Below are 18,113 nucleotides of genomic sequence, written 5' to 3' on the forward strand. Positions count from 1 at the left end.
GATGCAATTTTAGGTTTGCAAATGTACAGTAAAATACTCCAAATCGATTTTAATACCTCCGCACCTCCTAAAATCACAGAAACATCCATAACTTTTTAGCAGATTATTTTCGTGTTCATCCTTTGGCTGTCTTCATGTGAGACTAAGTAAGTCAAAATCATCCTAACTAGCAGAAGACCCGATTCCAGCGGTCAGTCTGTCTTCACAGAAGTTAATCTTCAGGAAAGTGCTTCTGAATCTAAGGCTGAAAACTGCTTCACAGAAAGAGTTAATATCCTTGTACATAGATTTCCTACCTGGCTCCATGCTATCTAATATCTCTTTGCTCCAGCAAAAAAAAAGGAATAATCTGTTTGGGCATCCTACCATTCTAGGTCTAGAGGAGTAAAAGGGGGCTACTTGCATCATTTTTGAAAGACGCTGCTGATCCAGAAGGCTTCAAGTTAGCCTAGGAGATTGCCAGAACCAGTAAAACAAAACTCATCAGCTAAAGAGAGGGAGATAATCTTGATTCCTGAAGTAAACACAATTACGCTACCAACAAAATAGTACTTCTGAGTGAAAAAATAAATTTCCATTATAACAAGACTTACCATTTCAGAGCCTTGACTTTGTCCAGGAACTTTTACAGGCACTACTGGAGGCCACAGACTGTCTATTAGACTAAAAAGTCCCAATGCCCTTCAAAAAGACCAATAAAATCAGGTTTAAAATGTTTTCCAGTGTTATATGTTATATGAAAAAGATTCATTAAGAAATGTAATTTAAACCATTGCATGATTATGAAAAGAATTTTAAATCATATTTGTTTTCTCAAAGCTGGTTTTGATTTGGTCTAATTAAATCTCCATCTTTTCTGCTGCAGGGTGGAGAGGGAGGGAAGGGATATATCACATTTAGTGACAAGCAAGTCGTATTTAATCCTTTGCCATGAACAGCTTGCTACATGATAAAATTCAGGGGAACTGGGGTAAATGCTAGCGTGGGAAGGACACACATACCAGAACACAAACTTTTAAAGAATAGCTTTTAACTATTTTAACTGATATATTTTTTTAAAGTTTTGCTGCCAGCATTTTCATGTCTTGCTTTTCTCTAACAGCTGAGTGTAACTGCTTTCAGGAATGTCAGCAACTATCAGATACAGAGAAACAGGCAAGATTTTGTTATCGTAAGTACAGGTTCAGAGAATGGTCTTCTCCCTACACAGCTGCTCCTTTAGTTACGAGTTTTACTTATTTATTTTACAATTTTCCTATTTTTAATTTAGAAATAAACATAAACTGAACAGACCAGCATATCAAGGTAAAACGCTGCAGACTCTTTAGCTTTAGCATGTAAAGCTGTACTTTGCAGCAGTTCAGTGGCTGTCTTACCAGCTGACATGGCATCCTTGCAAGACAGGCAGGAAGATCTGAGGGAGAAGCCAAGAAAATAGCCGAGGGAGGGGAAATAGCTACAGATAACCAGCTTGAAGAGGCATGCGGTTTTTTTGAGTTAAAGCTCTCAGTTATCTTGTCCTAGTTCTCTGCTCTGTGTAGCTCAAGCAGAGATCTGGATTTTAACCCCACACTGTCTCCAAGAACAAGCTGTCTGTTCCTCCAGTTACGAAAGCCACTATTTTTGAAACCACTCTAAAAAACGAAGACCAAAACTTGCTAAAAGTAATATTAGCTTCTAAACCCAACTGTTTACGAGAAGGAAACGACGTACTCTGGTACAGGACTAAAGCACATTGCAATACGCTGCTTCTCTTCAAGGGGTCACGGAAACTCTAAAGTTCTGCTTTTAGCTTACTTCTGCTTAAGCTCATTTATTTCTGCATTTCCCTAGTGCTTCTCCAGATCCTTAAGTACTCAAACTTTGGATGTTTATAGGCAGACAACTTGTTCCTATGTTTTTTCAAAAAGTCCCAGGTATCATCTATGCTTCAGTGTTCATAGCGATGCCTTTGGACCAACACTGTAGGAAGCGTTATGAATGCAATTCTCAGACTGGATCTTGTGGAATAAAGCTTGTGGTTCACGATTCAGGTAATAAGCTGGCAGATTAAAGAGATGATGTTGCTATCTGTAGTTGTGTTTTCCAAACTAATGAACAGACCAGAAACACAAATGTGCTGCTCTTTTACAGAAACGAACTTCCTGACTTACATGGTATCATTGCTTCCCGTACAGCTCAGGCAGTTACACAAGTGACCTTCCCTACATGACACACAGCATGAGGACAAGGGCAGAGCATGGGTACGAACATACCACAAACTCTGTGTGTGTACAGAGATGGCACATTTATCAACTTAGAGCAAATAAGCTATGTTGTTGCAGTGCAGATATAATCACATCTTCACACGGACCTTACACCTATCCCCCATCTGCATTTTTGGGTTTGCACAAGGGACATCAAGCTGTCTTGTATTGTCCAACTCTCTTCCAGCTTGCCATACACACCAGAACATCTAAGACATATGGTACATTTTCTTCAATTACTCGTGTCCTTTTGAAGAAGGTTATCTACTGCTTAAAATAGGAGCACTTAATTATTAGTAAGTGACAATATTTGTTTACAAACAGGCAGAGGAGCAGCATTGTGCAGAGAGGATTTCCTGAGTATCTTGGGCTCACCATTCTCCTTGACACCAACCAGGCAACAGGCAGGGACATTTGTCACCTGATGCATTTGCAAGTTCCAAATCACATTATGCAGGGATCCTTCTCTGCCAAAGGGGTTTTTCTCTCCTAGAGCTGTCACTGTATCGGATGCTGTCCCTGGTGAGGAGCTCCTTTCTTCCCTCACCCATTTATATGCCTCCAAGGAAGTAAACTCTCTTTACATTTACGGACTTGGACTTAACAGAAAGGGCAATGAGGAGGGCAATAACAGTGGAGAAATGGCAAGACATTGTGTTCTCCTCTGTAGAAAATCACTATCCTCACAGAAAGAATAAAATTCATTCTCTTAATTGGCCAAGCAACATTCAAATCCCACTTCAATCTGACTCGAACAATGGATGTATTTTATCCAATATGGGTATCCTTCTTCAGCTATAGAGTCAGGACAAGAGATGAACAGATGTCTCTGTGCTACAGTGAAGGGACATGCTTAGCTCCCATGGCCACAAAGAGCCTTTCTAGCCACAGAAGACAAAATCTTTAAAATTTTGCTGTGAGTGTAATTACCAGTCACTATTTTAAAAAAAAAAATTATCACAAAAGGACAGACTTACAAAAAAGTAAAAGTAGAATAACAAGTGAGAAGAAATGGCTCAAGGATAAAAAAAAAAATACATAAAGTATTTTGAATAACATTTTTTTATTTCAGAGACAAGGACTCTATTGAAATACTCTATAAATTTCCTTTGGAAAAAAAGAAGAAAAAAAAAGACTGAATCCATACCAGGAGAAGGGTAGAAATCATCTATCAGATTCTAAACAACAGACTCAGTCCCCTACTTTCCACATGAGACTTCTTGTCCCATACTAAATATGTAGGTGTCCGCTGTTTATCACCAATACAGCAAGACCATCAGTAACTCTAATGCAGTGTTACGGAACAGACTTCCACAGAAGTATGGTTTTAGGACAGGCAGTTCTCTACATACCTGTACTCTTTTCTTCTGTAAATGCATAGCTTCAAGCTTTGCTTATATAAAATGATACTTTTATACGTGCTTTTGTGTGTACATACACTCAGAGACATATGTATGGTTGCATAACACAGAATAATTCTTTTTAGTATCCTTATTTATTTTTATTATCTGATGTGCTCAAAAGGCAACCCTCTCAACTTAAACTTTCCTTGCTGAACCTTGATACAGCTTTTCTGTGTACCCATAAATGCAAACTGCCTGCTGTGTACCCAGACAGCAGACAGAGAATTTTAAAGATTTCATACTCCTAGACAGGCTAAATAAATGGCTGCATGTTTGCTTGGGTTTTTTGGGGTTTTTTTTTTTTGCAAAATGTATGTGTGGCATGTGCAGAAATTAATCCTGAGCTATTAACAAATTGCCTTGAGCTACTCCATAGAAAAATTACTGGAAGACAGTGAGTGATACTAACAAAATAGTATCTTTTTTACTTCTCCGTCCCCACAGTTCTCGTCACAGATGATGACTGTTCCACTCTGTGGAAAAGAAGCTGCTCTCATCTGCTCACCTTAACACATTCCTTCTTAGTTTCACAGCACAGCAGGAGACAGAAGTCACCTTCCGCTTCAAACCTTCCTAGCCTGCTTAGCCCTTCACTGCAAAGTGAAATGGCATACATTCATCTGTGCACACATGCATGTATATGTTTGCTATATGATTTTTGATAAAAACATAAAGAAAAAGGCTATTGCAATTATATTTATACATCCAGTAAAGCGACAAACCAATATCTACACTCGCAGCACAACTCTGAGACTGTGGAAATTTTGTTCATTTCATACTACAAGCTACACTACAAAAATCAGGCAACTTCACATTTTGAGTTTTCAAAACTGTACTTAACTTATTCTGATCTGAAAACTTATTTCCTAACTTAATAAGAAGAGTTTGCTTATTTCTCTCAAAAGCATGAAGCTTCATTTATAGTTCTGGTCCTGCAAGTTTGCCAAGGACACCAAGCTCTGTGGTGTGTCGGACATGCTGGAGGGAAGGGATGCCATCCAGAGGGACCTTAACAGGCTTGAGAGGTGGGCCTGTGTGAACCTTATGAAGTTCAGTAAAGCCAAGATCAAGGTCCTGCACATGGGGCAATCCCAAGCACAAATACAAGCTGGGCACAGAATGGATTGAGAGCAGCCCTCAGAGAAGAGAAGCTCAACATGACCCAGCAATGTGTGCTTGCAGCCCAGAAAGCCAACTATATTCTGGGCTGCATAAAAAGAAGTGCGACCAGTAGGTTGAGGGAGGTGATTCTTCCCTCTGTTCCACTGTCTCCTGACACCCCACCTGGAGTACTGTGACCAGCTCTGCAGCTCCCGACTTAAGAAGGACATGGGCCCGTTAGAGCAAGTTGAGAGGAGTGCCACAGAGATGATTATAGGGCTGGAGCACTCCTCTTGTGAAAAAAGGCCAAGAGAGTTGCAGTTGTTCAGTCTGGAAAAGATGGCAGGGAGACCTTATAGTCGCGTTCTAGTACCCAAAGGGGGGGCCTCCAAGAAATCTACAGAGGGACTTTTTACAAGGGCATGTAGTGATAGGATGAGGCATAAGAGTTTTAAGCTTAAAGAGGGGAGATTCAGCTTAGATATTAGAAAGAAATTTTTTACTGTGAGAGTGGTGAGGCACTGGAACAAGCTGCCCAGAGATGCTGTGGATGCCCCATCCCTGGAAGTGTTCAAGGCCAGGTTGAATGAGGCTTTGAGCAGCTTTGAGCAACTTTGTTTTTTGGAGGTGTCCCTGCCCATGGCAGGGAGGTTGGAATGGGATGATCTTTAAGCAACCCAAACTGTTAAAGGCTTGTGGGGACAGGATGAGGGGGGAAAGGCTTGTGGGGATAGGACCAGGGGGATTGGGTATAAACTGGAGAGGGGCAGATTTAGACTAAACATTAGAAAGAATTTCTTCACTATGAGAGTGGTGAGACACTGGCACAGGTTGCCCAGGGAAGTTGTGGATGCCCCATCCTTGGAGGTGTTCAAGGCCAGGTTGGATGGGCAGCCTGATCTAGTGGGATGTCCCTGTCCATGGCAGGAGGCTTGGAACTAGATGATCTTTAAGGTCGCTTCCAACCCTAACTATTCTATGATTCTATGTTACATGATTCTATGAGTCTATGATTCCAAGAACTTGGTGTGACACGCCTGATTCAACTTTTATTGCTACATCTTATATTTTGAGGGCTTTTTCAATTTTAATATTCATACCATGGGTTCAGAGGAAAATTACTGGAAGGAGAAAGTATTAGCAGTGTCAAAGGAATTACTTCAGTAATAAAAGGAACAAAATCATAAAGTAAAAATCAGAGCTTACTAAACCAGCATCTCAGTCAAAATTCAAACAGGGAAGAATGTTGCTGGCTTTCTTCCCCTAAGTTTTGCTTAGAAATATATGGAATTACTTTGTTGAATAATTTATGTAGATAATTTATTAACTCATTTTTCTACAGTACATTAGAGGCTAAACATATTACACTAAAACACAAAAATTATAATACAAAAGTAGTTTTGATTCAACACAAATAAGCCTATGTTGTTCTCCAGTGGTGGTTACTAAATAGAGTCATGACAGAAGCACTGAAGATAAGGCCAGCAGTTCATGCTTGTTAAAGAGAAGAAAAGTCAGGAAAAAAAGTTAATTTCTGATATATAAGCAGCCACCAAAAGTAATAAAAAAGTAATGCAAATATTCAAAACTTCAAGGCAATTACTTAAATTAAGATTTAAATGGAACTCCACTTTTAACCGCAGTAATTACTGAAGTGTTTCAGGACCTCAAAACCTCAGAGATGTAGGCGGCTCTATCAGATGGCAGTCTTTTTGGAGGAGGGAAAACCAAAGGAAGGAAGTTATGACTTCCTTGCTCTGCAGAGGGTTCTTACTATTACATTTCCTGTCAACGTCTAGCAGTTGAAACACTTTCTTCTACAGGAGTTAGCAGCTGTCCTCGCTTCTGAGCATAAAGCAAAAAAGAAGAGAAATATAGAGTGAAGAGTAGAGGGAAAAGGAGAGAGGTAGAGGGCAGAGAAGCATAGGACTTAAATAAAAAGGAAAAAAAAAAAAAGAAGAAAGGAAGTGCTCAGGCACAATAGTGATCAACACTACAGGCTGGGACAAATACAGAGAGATTTCACGTTTCAGTGCCCAACAATTGAAAGTTTAAAATGACAAATAGCAGAAGCTGACTTTGAAAATGCAGAAATTTCTGAGAGAAACAGAACACTGGTTGATGAGCCCAATATTCAGAGTCTACTTACTTTAGAGGAAAATGCAACAAATAGTACAGCAAACTATTAGGGAACAATCTGCCATGAATTAAGGGTTGGGTCAGGTTCCAAAGCTTATGAACTGTAACAAATTGCTTCAAAGTATTTTACTCTATCCAGCCTAAGTGTGGATTTTAGCACTACGGATGCAACAGTTGCATCTTCTTTTGAAACTTGTTAAGCATTTTTTCAATTTAGGAACAAAATTGGTATTGACACCCTGCCTTAATTATGTATTATGTTAAAGCATTTTTTCCCTCCCATTTTTAAACTGGTGCCATCTTTCTGTTCTGCTGGATAGAAACTGCTCATATTTCTGCCTTATTATAAAGCACGAAGAGAAGCAGCATGTAGGTCTGCTATACTCAGCAGTAAAACAACTCAGTGCTTGGCAAATCAGGTGAAAAGACACAAATGGTCAAAATCTAAATTATTATTCATGTAGAATGCCAGACAGAGCTAAAAAACATAAACTTATTGGTTTTCTGTCAATAAAGACATACCTTAACTACCAAGTTTACCCTAGCTCACTGAAATTAATTGCTGGTGGAAGCAGCAGACTGTGACAATGTATAGGTTATCTACTCCTGAGGCGTTTTAGTGAGTGCTCTGTTCTGGCATCTAATTGCATCCATTTAGTTATTGGTTATACCGGATATACCTGAAACATGCCTGGAATCTATTAAAATAGAGGGGTTACATCTTAGTCATATTGCATATAGATACTTCACCAAAATTCCTGCCCCTAGCAGGACACCATCAAAATCTCACTTCTTCTTTCTCAAGGGGCTGAATTTATAAGATTGACAGATGAGGTAGCGGGAGGAGAAGAGAGAGAACATACACCTCTAAGGAGCCAATGCCACCAGCAGCAGATCAATGAACATTTTTCAGTCTTCTCTCTTTAAACCACTATATCTTTCTTCTTTGCTGTTACTAAGCATGCAGGTCAGGAAACAGTTGTAGGAAAGGCTAGGAGACAAGTATGAATGAGATGGTAAAGAGAGAAGGTGTCAGGAAATGTATACTCAGTCACGTACATGCTGTTAATTCAGCTGCTGCTGTACTGGTTCCCACCTTATTCAACAGCCTCATGAACAGACTAGAAAAACTGCTCGAAATAAGACACTGAACAAGCCATAGCAACCACCACTTCCTCTAATGGACTACACAAATGGAAACATTTCGTGCAGGGATGATTTTGGGAAGTACATTTTATGTGGGGTATGGGATTTGTTCTTAAAACAACCTAAATCAGTGAAAGATCTTCAAATGACCTAGTACATGTGGCTATTCAAAAACAATATTCAACATTAACAGTGCTTAATGTTAAGCACTGAATGTTAAGCACTAATGTTAAGCACATCCACCCCAAGAACGGGTGGATGAAGTGCTGAAGGACATGGTTTAGGGAGTGTTAGGAATGGTTGGACTCGATGATCCAATGGGTCTTTTCCAACCTTGTGATTCTGTGATTCTGTGCTTCTCTCAATGTAAGTTTACTATAATTCTAATTTTTCACAGGGTTGATCTTGGTCAAGACCAAGAACTTGTATAAGTTCTTATCTGACTTTTCTTTTGGAATACATGTGTTTTTCTATTGGGAGAATAAATAGGTTTAGCTTCTTTAGCATATCTTAGTAGTTCGGGTCCATTCCAAAGATCAAGTCAGGTTTACAGACATGTTTTCATCTGGATGGAAAATACCCCCTATTATAGGTTTTTAGTCCTTGAAGTGCAACCTCAGCTCACAACTATGATTTTTAAATTGCATTTACTGGAATGATGTTATATAGTACTTTAAATTAAATACTTATGATGAGGATGGATGACAGCCTTGACAATTTTTTGAACACAACAGTGGTCCTTTGATGCAAAAAGCTTGAAAATCTCTTGTATCTGTTAAATGAAAATGTCCTCTCTCTCATGGAGGGACTCAGGAAGCACTCCATCTCTATAAGATAGAGATTACAATCCATGTGACTGTGGAACAACATGCACATATGGGATCTTAATAGCCATTCCTGGCTTTCTCCAGATCACATGCTTCAAAGGCACGAAAAAATAGTTGTGACTTTTCCCTCATATTTCCTACATTTTATTCCCTTTTATCCATTTGAAAAGCCACTGTTAGACTCCAGGGAACAAGCAGTTGAAAAGCCATCTCATTCCAAAAAGTAATTGGTGTTCTCAAAAAGGAAAAAAAAAAAAAAGGCAACAGTCTTTCTTGCCGGGCAGACCACATAGTTCTTATTCACTCATGTGCTGCAAGCCAAGGTTGGGCACTCACAGGCATATCCCATCATGTGCTTGCATATACCACTGGCTCTGGAAACCCATTCATCCAGTGGCAATGGGTTCTACAGTCTCAATTATGCTCTGTGTGAATAAGTACTCCCTTATATTCATTTCAGCTATGGCTTTACTGTGGTTTCCATCACACCTAGAATGACACAAACCGTGTCCCAACACTTGAAAGTAATAACAATTTGTAAAGCAGAACTTAAGCTAAAACAATTACAAAAAAAAATAAGCCCCTGAACAATTCTCCCACCCACCCATCTTGTACAATGAAATCACGTTTTAACCACTGCACTGTCCCTGAAGCTATGCTAGCCTTTTTCTTTCAACGTTTCCTAGCAGGGTTACCACCAGTACAACTCCAGCTGAGCCACCAGCATTTTCAGCGGTGTGTCTTCTAATCATCCCCAGAATAGCCAGAAGTAAATTACAGCTGCTTTGAAACAGAATTTACATTCGAAAAAGTCCCTCTCTTATTAACCAGGCAGGGTACTGGAAACACCAGCAGCCAGTTGTAAAACTTCATTTGTATCCAGAATTCCAAAGCCATTATTTAATTTGTTAGGAAAAAATGTAACTTGAAAAAAAAGCCAACAGAATAATTAAATAAGAAGACATGTTTGTTATTAAAGATCCATAAAAATCTAAGTAGGCTTGAAATCCAAAGGATCTGAAAATTAACACTGCAAGTACATAAAAAGAAAAGCATACTGAATAGGGCTGGCTGGAAAACAACAATTTGATTTTGCTAAACATTTCAAGGCTTTGAAATTTGTTTTTGTTCCAATATAAAACAAAAATGAGACTTTCTGAAAGTTTTCATGAAATGAGAATGAGAGACAGTATTCACTCCCTCTGGACCTGAAAAAAATCTTCCCAACAAAGTCGTCTCCAAAATAGATAAAGTTTCCATGAAACATTCTGGTTTTGATGAAACAGCATTTTTCAACAGGGAAAAAAAGTGTCAGCAGAAATACAGCCATTCTAACAGCAAAGGCTTATCTGGATAGGATGCTTGTACGAATAAACTACATTGAGAATTGAACCAATCTAATTATATTTATATAGGTCCCCATGTGAACACTGTATCTCTTTCCTTAGACTCTGTAAGACACCTGGTCTATTTAATTTTTTCATATGATTGAAGATACTTTATTTTATTCACAGAATGTAGAAGGAATCAAAAAATATGCAAAATCTGAGAGTCTATTTGTTACTTATCTGGAACAGATTTTTCTATGAACCTGTGGTCATTCTTATTCCCAAATAAGAATGGCTTTACAATCTGAAAGATATTTATTTTTTTAAAAAAGATACCTAAACTGTGCTTCTAAAACCACAGAGACTTAACTGACTTAAGCTCTCATAGACTAAGGGCATATACTCTGTGCTTGAAATTTCAACCCATACTGGGCAGCACTGTAGAAAAACATACTGTAGTAAACAGTTCTGCAATGAAAAGGAAGTGATCTAATGTTTTTAAGTCTTTGAATCTACTGAAAAGAAAGAAAACGGTTATATTTTATGAACTCTTGCATATGGTAATTCTTCTCTATTCCTTCCTATGCTAAGTGTGTATTTGAGTGTTAGCTTATTTATGCTCATTTTGGAGTATGGTTGGCTTAAGTACTATTAGATGTCCCCAAAATGGCAACAAGGACATTTAATTGAACAAAATCATAGAATCATAGAATAGTTAGGGTTGGAAGGGACCTTAAAGATCATTTAGTTCCAACCCCCCTGCCATGGGCAGGGACATCCCACTAGGTCAGGCTGCCCAAGGCCCCATCCAGCCTGGCCTTGAACACCTCCAGGGATCATATTCAGTTGTTGGAATATTCAGAACCATATTCAGTTGTTGGAAAAAACATTGATCACAGAAATACCAAAAAGGCAGACTCCCTCTGCCTCCCACAGCACGCTATACATTCTCCCATGAATTGTTCTCACCTTCCTCTTGTGGTTCTTTGCAAGATTTTCATTCCAGCTAGGCAGCAGAATTTTCCTTCCCATCTCCTGCAATACTGCTCAACGTCACCTGCAGAACTCAGGGACTGTAGCTGCACTTCACTGAACATACCATAGGCATCCTGGACAAGGAGGCATAACCTGCAAAACATTCCTCTGTTACTCACTGGCTCCAATTTATAACAAACTGGTTAGCAAATTTCTAAAAATTACATTACAAGCTTCAAATCAGGGCGCATCCTCTACAATATCTGGAGAATTCCTACCAAATAATGAGTGCTTGTATCGATAAACAAACCCACCATCCTTAAAGATTTTCTCATGTAAATTTGCAGGAGTTTACAGGGCTATCAAATAGATAAGTGTGACTGGAAAAAAAAGCATAAAGAGCTTGCACTGGGGATTAGCTCCACTAACAACTAAGCACTGTGTGGTTTGCGTACCTATAAAGAAAGAAGGTTGAGTTTTTGCCTAACCTGAGGTGAATTCTGCAATGCAGACAGAGCACTGATGCAAAAGTGTATGAGTGTGTGTGTGTGTACAAATATAAAAATTCTGCTTAGAAGTAAACAAAGCAACATGTTCCACATATAATAATCTCCGACACTGAAACCGGCAAAGCAAGCAACTGATTTTCCTTAACTTTTTAAAAAAGAGTCCTGAGGATGCAAAGGAAAGCAAAATGTAAGTTTTTCTTCAAACAAACAAACAAAAATCCAACATGAAACTACAGATTAGTATTTTCCATACTGGATATGAAGAAGCGCATGGGGACTATTTTAAGGAGGTAATTATAGAACCTGCTAAACAAACAATTTGATAAAAGTAATCTATGGCAGTAGGGGTGGTAAGGCTGGAAAGTATTGCTTAACCAACTTGCTGGCATTTCAGAAGATATTACTGTCATAGCAGATAAGGCAAAATCAGTGGATGTTGTACATTTAGATAGCCAAAAATGCATTTCACAAGATTCTGCACCTGAGATGAGCAGCCGTGATAGCATGAGTCATGCAGTGCTGGAGGAAGGAGGCTGCTGTCTGCAAGATTAGTTTAATTGCCCCAGAAAGAGACGATTAAGCATGGAAACTTTTCAAGGAGAGACAAAATTACCTTTGATGGTAGCACAAGCATCTTTATTTGTAAATAAAACTCAGCGGTGCACTAGGCAGCAGAATTCAGTTCATTTCAAAAGTACATGGCAAAACTATCTTCTCCAGAACAGTACCATTGCTCACAGATAGCCGACTCCATCTGCTTTTGGAGCATGTCATATAACATATTATATGTATCCTGAAAGCATTCAACAGTAGTCATTATATCTTTATAAAATACATTTTAAATGAAATGAGCTCCTACACTTCTCTGGAAGAAATCCATGTATTTCTTTGCAGGGAAAGTTAGGCACAGGGAAGATCATTAATCACAGTTTCCTTGTTCATTATGACCTGACTTTGGCTCACACCCTCAAGAGGGCTGCGTTTGACACAGGATACAACTCCAAAGCCTTTCAGGCATCAGCAGCTGTGCAAGCACCATCCAGAGTCCTCATTTTTCGGATTCTGGTGTTCATTTTGAGTAGCAGGGAGAGGTAGGACTGAACAGAAATCAAGGCTCCTGTATTTTTCCCATTATCTCTGGTTACACGGGTCCCACACAGAGCCTTCATCAGGCAAGGAAAGCTTATGTACAATGCCTCCACAGCTTCCCAAGGTTAAGAAGTCCTTTAGAGACGTGAAATGCTGCTTCTACCCTAAGCAAAGACAAACAGGAGGAAACTAAATGCTCTTGTCACGTGTAGGCTGGAAGGCTATGTGCCCGCACCTCTGAGATGAGTGATGTTCCCATCCTAGAAAGTGGGTGACTCTTACATAAACATGTGTCTTCAACACCTCTATCGCTCTTTTCCTATTCTGTGTAAAACAATTCATAAGATCCCTCCTGGATTCGTACCACAAGATCATCTCCAACTCAACAGACCAAAGACTGATGTACTCTGAACATCACAGCCTAGAAGGAGAAAAGCCTGCCACTTTCCATGTTAGAACCTTGCAGCCGGTTAAAAAGTCTCCTGAATTTTAACTGATTGGACTGAAACTCCTTATGCTATTGTTTTGTTTGGAAAAACAGAGCTAATATGCTTTTCTGACAATCAGATTGAGGAGAACAGGAAAAACAAAGCAAAAATTTTTGCTTATGTTAACAAAACATTCAATGACTTTTAATTGTGAAAAATTAGGCCTTTGTATCTTGGAGCTAGCAAGGGCCAACTGAGTTAGCGTCTCAGATCTGATCAGTTCAGCAGTCTCTTAACTGATCACTGGAATTTCTCATATCTTTAGCGAGACATAAGTGAACACAAGTAAGTCTCAGACTAACTGGCACCAGGCTCATATTAAGTCCTCTGGGACACGTTAATTGCCCAAATAAAATTAGCTTGGTTGGTGACGAAGACTTCAGTTACTAAAAGTGCATTTTCCTCAGTCCTTTTAAGCCTGGGAGTCTCAGCTCCCCACATCCCTGGCCGCATATTTCTGCCCCTTTGTTGTGGCAGCACAAATGGCTAAGATAGGAAACTGATCTGACCAAAAAAATACTGTAGCCAAAAAAACCATCATCATCATATTAGCTCCTTGAAAATTAACTCTGTAGAAGTAAACTCCTATTTGCATGGAGTACTACTTCTACACAAGAATGTGTTTTCCAGGCAGGATTAGGAGACGGAAGCTCTCACTCCAGCTGTCTATGTGTGCAGTACAACATCCCAGGTCATATGATGGGAGAATGGTCATCATATGACCAAGTTCAATATACAGAAGTAAAGGAAGAACCGTGTAACTTGAGGCTTAAATCACTAATGTTCCCATTCACACTAGTAAGGCGTTCATGTTTGCGGGCATCATAAAGAAACCTAGAGCAGCAGAATCTCTTGCACCAGACCCCAGATAGTTTTGCACTATTAGGACCGTACATGTGAGCAGACATCCACTATACTACACTTGTTCTAACAGTATCCAAAGGTAGTCCTGATTTGTCTGCAACATGCATTTAAGGTGAAACGTACACACTTACTCACTTGGAAGACAGAATTTCACAAATAACCTTCAGATACCCAATTTCAGACTAAAAGACAAGGAACATCCTAAACTAACACCTGTGAAGAGAACTTCAAAACACATCCCCTCCTTCAGCACACTTTTAAAAAAGCCATCAATGAAATGATGACAAAACCTTGAAATATTCTCAACATAATTTGATCCGTCTCACACTGATTAATTAGGTAATGCTATAGGTATTTAACGATGAGTGACAACTGATTTTCCTACATAATGGCTACACTGAAGTCAGCCGAATCAATCCCACAATGGACTCAGCAATGCAGTTGGAGAACTATTCTCATGTTCTCTGAAACTGGTTCTGTTCCTGTGGATTTTACACACGCTGTTAGCATCACTATCAGTAGTTCAGCTCCTTTCAGAGGCTGTTGATTCATGGCCTTAACTTCCCCACCAGCATTGGTTTTTTGTTTCTCCTTGATTTCCCTTTATTCCCAGAAAAGTGCCTTTGTATTATTTTCTCATGTTACTGCCTTGTTTTCCTACTGCAGCAAATGTTCTTGCAACAGTTTTAGCAGCAAGCCTAACCGTGATTAAAGCAACAGTTTGTCCCATGATTTTCCCCCACTTTGAAGCTCACTACTAGGATGAAAACCCACATCTAAATTACGAGTCAAGCTGCAAATCCAAAATGAGTATCTGCCCCCAGGAATTCAGCACTTATGTTTTGTGCATATCTGCCACAAATATCATTTTTTCCATAAAATGTGGTGTTTGTACTGAATCAGTTAACCAGCTAAAATATACCTTTACCAATGCCTTGTCAGTATGCATAGTAAAGAACTGTAAAAAACAGAAGGTCAACTTTTTTTCAGTGGTGCTCATATAGGGAGGAAATAAGTGTCATCATTATTTTTGGGATAATAGGATGTAACCCTGTGTAAGACCTGAATTTAAGATATGGTTTTGGAAACTGAAATTTCTTATGCAAAGGAGAAGAGAATTCACTCCAGGAGTGAGGAGTGGTAGGGTGGGATGGGCAGGAAAGCCAGTAGAGGAGTGAGTGTGGGAGAGGCAGACTAAGGAAAAGGTGAAGTATGACTCACTGGTAAAAAACAAAGGGGGCGAAGATAGGGAATGATAAGAAATGAGGCAGAGATTAGCCTTTCCACCCCCCCCTTTAGAAAAAAATAATGACACAGTAAGTCTCATGCAAAAGCTTGGGAAGATTTTGTTAATTTGCTAATAGCCAGGAGCAAGGATGGGGGCTGGTGGAAGATGAGACCGATTACTCTGCATTATTTCTGTGACTGTGCTGATCCTTAGAACAAAACCATTCTCCCAGGAGAAATCTGGAGAGAGGATTACAGGATGACTCTGCCTTCTCCTAGCTGGTCACTCCTCATAGGTAAAACCTTCTTTTACTATTACTTTTTTTATGCATGAAAAATCATCTCTCCCCATACCACTGCCTCGTACTGGGCAGCTGACTTTCTGGAGAGGTAATAACGACAAAAACCTTCATCAGCTTTGGTCACCTCCAGCTTCCTCAGCGGCTAGTGGAAAAGAATGGGAAAAAAATCTGCCTGAGGGGAGGATTGGAGCACACAGAGACCAGAAGTGACCAATGACACAGGGATTGCCTTTACTGAGTCTTGTGAAAATGAGCAGCAAATTTGTCACGAACAGATCTTAAATAACAAATAACTGTTTTAATCTAGGGTCGGAGGACAACCATGTGGCCCACAGAAACTTTTCTGCATGCATAGCTAAGCCGTGCAGTATGGCATGAGGAGCAAGACAGCCAGACAAATGCCACTACCTTTGCAATGCTCACCATGGACTTCATTAGTTACTGTTTGTTTGGAAGGGAGGGAAAGGGAGAATGGGGGGAAATGCCTGAAAACTAATCGAATTGTATTAGCGCTGATATTTGCTCATTCTTTATCTTAACCATCCAGGAGACAGCTGCTGCTGCTTTGTTTGTCAGAAGGACTTCTTATCTCCTTGAGGTGCGGTCCTAGCAGAGGCATAAAGCACACATACATAAACACACATAAACAAACCCCCTCTCCCTTAATCACCAGAGGCACAACACTACCTACACAACTCCAATTCAACAACTTGTCTGGTCAAGTCTCAAGGTGGAGCTGATTAACTCCTGCTAATATGGCTCAGATTCAAATTGTAACCTGCAGGACACCACCCTACTGAGATTTAATTTATCCCTACCTTATACACTCCTTGCATTCCCATACTCAGATTATCTCTGAAAAAAATCGAAGTTCAAGACATAGGAATAAATGCACAGGGACAATCATCCATCTCCGCCACCCTCTCGTAATACCAGCATTATTTTCCTATTAAAAGCATGGTATTCATGGGATCACAAACTGCTCCACATTCTCTTTTGAAAAGTACGTAGCTGCTGTAGCCTTCTTTATGGAGACACAAGATTCGGAGTTTTCTACTTAAAATCCATGCCATCTGCCATCACTAAATAGTGAGTGAATAGAGTGTATGCTCTACAGAGCATAAGTACAGATTGAACAATACAAATAAAAATTAATGCTGCTGATGACTAGCCCCTTCTATGCATAGCTTGAAGAGGTATCCAGGTATAGAAGAAAACACAAGTACTGTTGTTTCCAGTTTATATGGGGAACGTCAAGCTCAAAGAAGAATCCTGGTAATAGCTCCAAGTACTGTTGTTTCTAGCACCCAGCCTGGTGCACTGACATGACCAAAATAGCAATCCTTTGCTTTGCAAACAGAAGGTTTAAAACTATGGATAAGCAGAGTTAGTGATCATGTATGTTTTTATTCAGCAACTGTGGAAGGACCCAGAAGGAAAGAAAGGAGAAGGCAGCTCTGGAGTGCTGGACCTGGCAGAGCAGGAACAGTGCACAGTGAACACCAGACACTCCAGCTCAGTGACAGACTGTCCTCCCAGAAGTCTTGGTGGAAAGCGCACATGTGACAGGAGTATCACCAGGGAGATCAACAAGTCTTATCTCAGTATCTCAAACAGAAAATATGTAGCAGAGGCCTCCCCAGTCTCAGGAAAGGAATTTTTTTTGTTGCAGGCACTTCTTAGCATGTGTGCAACAGAGTATTTATATAATACAATTTTGTAAATAACTCACTATTGTAACAATACCACTCCCATCATTTTGGATTTTCCTTGTTCTTTTCTTACATTTCTATACATATGTTAAAAAATTTGAAAAAGAGCAAGAGAGGTTATAAAATAACTGGTGCTTAATTTTATTCACTTCCATCAATAGTCACTGACTTCAATACAAACTGGAAAATCAAATGCAGCTTCCACAAGGTCTTTCATGAACTCCTGCCTGCTGATTGCTTTTCCATTTCTTCATTCAGCGTAATCCTTCCACCCACTATTTTCTGTCTATGACCTGAAGAAGCAGCACTTCTGTGGGAAAAGGCTTTTCTGTGTAGGAAGAGACCTGTGCAAGCCAAATGTATCAGCAGGACTACCTTTTTCATGCAAAATATACATATAGAGAATGGCGTTCCACAGCACTGTAAGTGTTCCCATTCAAAACACAGAACACTACCTGCCTGGTGGGAACTACAAACAGCCTCTCCGGAACGAGTGTAGCACAAAAACCAGACAGCTTTTTATGCTTGCAGTCACAATCACAGCTTCACATGCGACAATTTTTTTCAGCGTAAACCATTTCTTCTATGAAATTTTCATGCGGCACCAAATAAATCTTTGAAACTCTCCATCTGATGCTGTCTCTAAGTGCACTTCCAAATTAAACTGCTGATGTGTTTGTTTTACTTGAACGCAGAATTTTACTCAAAAGAAAACATAACATTTAAAACTCTAAAAAGACATTCCCGACATCCACTT

General features: G+C 39.5%; 1 protein-coding gene across 4 annotated transcripts in view; it reads right to left on the reverse strand.

Moving 5' to 3' along the window:
- Positions 1-18,113, reverse strand: part of SPIDR (scaffold protein involved in DNA repair) — a 209,490-nt gene that overhangs the window by 16,982 nt on the left and 174,395 nt on the right. For all 4 annotated transcript variants that reach the window (XM_054058528.1, XM_054058527.1, XM_054058526.1 and 1 more), the window contains 2 exons: positions 11,160-11,318; positions 594-681 (listed from right to left, as the gene is read on the reverse strand). In XM_054058528.1, coding sequence (XP_053914503.1) covers positions 594-681; positions 11,160-11,318 — 247 coding nt within the window. The remainder of the gene's footprint in view (positions 1-593; positions 682-11,159; positions 11,319-18,113) is intronic.

The sequence above is a fragment of the Cuculus canorus genome, chromosome 2 (assembly GCF_017976375.1).
Source record: "Cuculus canorus isolate bCucCan1 chromosome 2, bCucCan1.pri, whole genome shotgun sequence".
Classification (NCBI taxonomy): domain Eukaryota; kingdom Metazoa; phylum Chordata; class Aves; order Cuculiformes; family Cuculidae; genus Cuculus; species Cuculus canorus.